The sequence below is a fragment of the Bufo bufo genome, chromosome 1, assembly GCF_905171765.1.
Source record: "Bufo bufo chromosome 1, aBufBuf1.1, whole genome shotgun sequence".
Lineage (NCBI taxonomy): Eukaryota > Metazoa > Chordata > Amphibia > Anura > Bufonidae > Bufo > Bufo bufo.
This window is the reverse complement of record NC_053389.1, coordinates 808,041,307-808,042,835: the sequence shown is the minus strand read 5'-3', so window position 1 is coordinate 808,042,835 and position 1,529 is coordinate 808,041,307. Positions and strand designations below refer to the sequence as shown.

Genomic DNA, 1,529 nt, shown 5'->3' with positions numbered 1-1,529 from the left:
TTCATTTCTTAAAGTATGATGGCCACTCTTTTTTCTTTACTTAGCTGCTTTTTTCTTGCCATAATACGAATTCTAACAGTCTATTCAGTAGGACTATCAGCTGTGTATCCACCTGACTTCTCCTCAACGCAACTGATGGTCCCAACCCCCATTTATAAGGCAAGAAATCCCACTTATTAAACCTGACAGGGCACACCTGTGAAGTGAAAACCATTTCAGGGGACTACCTCTTGAAGCTCATCAAGAGAATGCCAAGAGTGTGCAAAGCAGTAATCAAAGCAAAAGGTGGCTACTTTGAAGAACCTAGAATATGACATATTTTCAGTTGTTTCACACTTGTTTGTTATGTATATAATTCCACATGTGTTAATTCATAGTTTTGATGCCTTCAGTGTGAATCTACAATTTTCATAGTCATGAAAATAAAGAAAACTCTTTGAATGAGAAGGTGTGTCCAAACTTTTGGTCTGTACTGTATATATTAATTTCATCTTATTAGCTGTATATTATTCTTTGATAGTACATCGTATAAGCATACTTGTAATTTAATTTAAAGGTCTGTCCAGCATTAGAGAAACATGGCTGCTTTCCTCTAAAAGCACTGCTCTACCTGTTCTTAGGTTTTGTTGGCTATTGCAGTTCTTCTCCATTGAATTGAATGTGGCTGAGGTGCAGTATCAGACACAACGCATGTTCTGGGATGATTGCAGCCATGTTTTGTTAATCCTGGGCAACCTCTTTAAGGATTTACATAACATTGAAGAAGCTCAGGGAGAGGTCCCAGTTTAGGTCTAATCCCCTTTTCCAATGGATAAAGTAGTATGATCCTTGTCAGGACTCTCTATCTTCAATGCATTAAAAGGGGAGACAATCTACCTTCATCTTCTACAAGAATCGAGTTAGGGAGTGCTGCCTGTACTCTTCTAAATTGGTTTAAGGTTGAGACATAATCCATCCTGATGAAAGTTCAAGATGGGTGTATACATATACATCAGCCTATTTTTGACCTTTGTTTTTTACCTAGAAGATGTTCTTTAGTGTTCATTTGTGGTCGGAACAATATGATAAAGCATTTTGGTAGAAACATACAGATCACAAGGGCCCAACTTGATGACTGGATTGCAAAGATTTCCATGGCTACTGTATACTTTCCTTGTGAACTGAGAGATGCTGGAACATAAGACACCCAAACACTGAGAAAGGCCAGCATGCTAAATGTGATAAACTTGGCCTCATTGAAGTTATCTGGAAGCCTCCGGACCAGAAAGGCAACAATAAAACTGATGGACGCCAAGAGACCTAGATACCCTAATACACTCCAGAAGGCAACAGATGAGTTCTCATTACATTCAATGACAATAGTTGCAGGTTTGCTTTCAGTGTTCATTTGTTGAAATGGAGGAGAAGTCGAGATCCACATGACACACAAGAGTAACTGAAGGAGCGAACAACAGACAATAATCATGTAGGACACTTGAGGACTTATCCATCTTTTAAGACTACTTTCTGGTTTGGTGGCCATGAATGCA

At 38.8% G+C, this 1,529-nt stretch overlaps 1 protein-coding gene across 1 annotated transcript; it reads right to left on the bottom strand.

Annotated features, from left to right (window-relative positions):
- Window positions 1–991: 991 nt before the first annotated feature.
- On the bottom strand, window positions 992–1,525 carry LOC120988757 (vomeronasal type-2 receptor 26-like; the record flags this gene model as incomplete). The annotated part of the gene is made up of 1 exon (XM_040416431.1): window positions 992–1,525. A coding segment is annotated over one exon (534 nt), but the record flags the coding sequence as incomplete, so codon positions are not given.
- Between the last annotated feature and the right edge of the window lie 4 nt (window positions 1,526–1,529).